Genomic DNA, 1916 nt, shown 5'->3' with positions numbered 1-1916 from the left:
GTATTGCGAGGTAACGCAAAAGTATTGCGAGGTAACGCAAAAGCATTGCGAGGGAACGCAAAAGCATTGCGAGGTAACGCAAAAGTATTGCGAGGTAACACAAAAGTATTGTCAGGGAATGCAAAAGTATTGCGAGGGAGCGCAAAAGCATTGCGAGGTAACGCAAAAGTATTGCGAGGTAACGCAAAAGCATTGCGAGGGAACGCAAAAGCATTGCGAGGTAACGCAAAAGTATTGCGAGGTAACGCAAAATTATTGCGAGGTAACGCAAAAGTATTGCGAGGTAACGCAAAATTATTGCGAGGTAACGCAAAAGTATTGCGAGGGAACGCAAAAGCATTGCGAGGTAACGCAAAAGTATTGCGAGGTAACACAAAAGTATTGCGAGATAACGCAAAAGTATTGCGAGGGAACGCAAAAGAAAAAAATCCCCCCTGTCCCCTCGCGGACTCCGTAGATCTGAGTTTATTAGCTGTTTTAAAACAAACTCCATGTCGCTCCTCTCTTGTTGAACAGACTTCATAGAAGAAATCTGCTTTGGTCCAAGCTGTGTTCAGACTAGCCATTAGCTCATCGGTAAACTTTGTTTCTAAAAACTGATGTTTCCCAGAGCTCAAAGTGAAACATTTAGATGTTTTGTTTTCTGCTGGAAGGATTCTAATCAGGCTGGACTTGGGTGGGGGATGGGGGGTTCTACTCAGGGGGTGGGTGGGGGGGTTGGCACAGTGCCATTTAACTTTAACACTGAAAGCTTACAGGGGTCCTCCTTTAGCCTGGAGGAAGAACTGTCTGATCCAGACCACCCCCTGGAGCCCCTGCTCTAAGACCTGTGGCCTGGGCATCTCCACACGCGTCAACAACGACAACGGCAAATGTGAGATGAGGAAGGAGCGCCGCCTGTGCCTGCTGCGGCCCTGCAAGAAAACTCTGCTCAGGACCGTTAAGGTGACCCCATCACACCAACTGACCTGTTTTTGTTCAAGTCCTAAACATACCAACCAGTGTTTTCATGTCCAGGCTCCGAAGGGAAAGACGTGTCGTCCAAAGTTCCACGCCAAAAAGGCAGAAAAGCTGAGCATGTCCGGCTGCACCAGCACCAGGAAGTTCAAACCCACCTACTGCGGCGTTTGTTCAGACAGACGCTGCTGTGTCCCCAACAAGTCCAGCATGATCAAGGTGGACTTCACCTGCAAAGGGGGGTCCAAGATACAGTGGAAGATGCAATGGATAAGGTCATGTGTGTGTCAGAGGAAGTGCAACGATCCAGGTGACATGTTTTCTGACCTGCAGCTGCTGTGACTCCAACACACACAGCACCGTTCAGACTGCTGGGAAATATCGTTTTATTCATTATGTCTGGAAAAAACATTACAGAAATCCAGTTTGACTAAATAAATGTGTTGGAAAGCAGTCAATAAATGAATAAAAATCATTTTTATTTAAACTAAATGCTTTTATCAGCTCTATCTTTAGGACATTTATTACTTTTAACACCAGGGGGAGGAGCTTAAACTGTAAAGACAGAAGAAGTGAACTGTCTATAAATTATTGTTCAYGAGTTTATAAATTAGTCCACTGTGAAATCTAAAGACTGTGTTCAAACCTGAGCACCACGCCCAGAGGCAGGGGACACCAGGACATGTCTCCTGTCCATCCCAGGGACACGTCAGGTTCTCACTCACACCTAGAGTTCAGAAACAAATGTTTGTTTTATGGTCTGAGGGAGAAAACCCACACCCGCACAGGAGGAACACGGAAGCTCCACCCAGAAAGATGAGGTCAGCTTGTTGTGGCGGCCATCTTGAATTGAGTTGACTCCAATAATCAGCTGCAGATGTTCATGCAGAGGTTCAGAGTTACAGTGGAAGTTATTTGTAAACTGTTATGGTAATATTTATTTAACAAAGACAGAAATA

At 45.6% G+C, this 1916-nt stretch overlaps 1 protein-coding gene across 1 annotated transcript; it reads left to right on the top strand.

The window, feature by feature from the left end:
• Window positions 1–772: 772 nt before the first annotated feature.
• On the top strand, window positions 773–1432 carry ccn6 (cellular communication network factor 6; the record flags this gene model as incomplete). Its single annotated transcript, XM_014025277.1, is given in 2 exon segments — window positions 773–945; window positions 1018–1432. Coding segments are annotated over 2 exon segments (455 nt in total), but the record flags the coding sequence as incomplete, so codon positions are not given.
• Between the last annotated feature and the right edge of the window lie 484 nt (window positions 1433–1916).

This window comes from Austrofundulus limnaeus, unplaced genomic scaffold, assembly GCF_001266775.1.
Source record: "Austrofundulus limnaeus strain Quisiro unplaced genomic scaffold, Austrofundulus_limnaeus-1.0 Scaffold465, whole genome shotgun sequence".
Classification (NCBI taxonomy): Eukaryota; Metazoa; Chordata; class Actinopteri; order Cyprinodontiformes; family Rivulidae; genus Austrofundulus; species Austrofundulus limnaeus.
The sequence above is the reverse complement of the archived record's forward strand: the minus strand, read 5'-3'. Positions and strand labels throughout refer to the sequence as shown.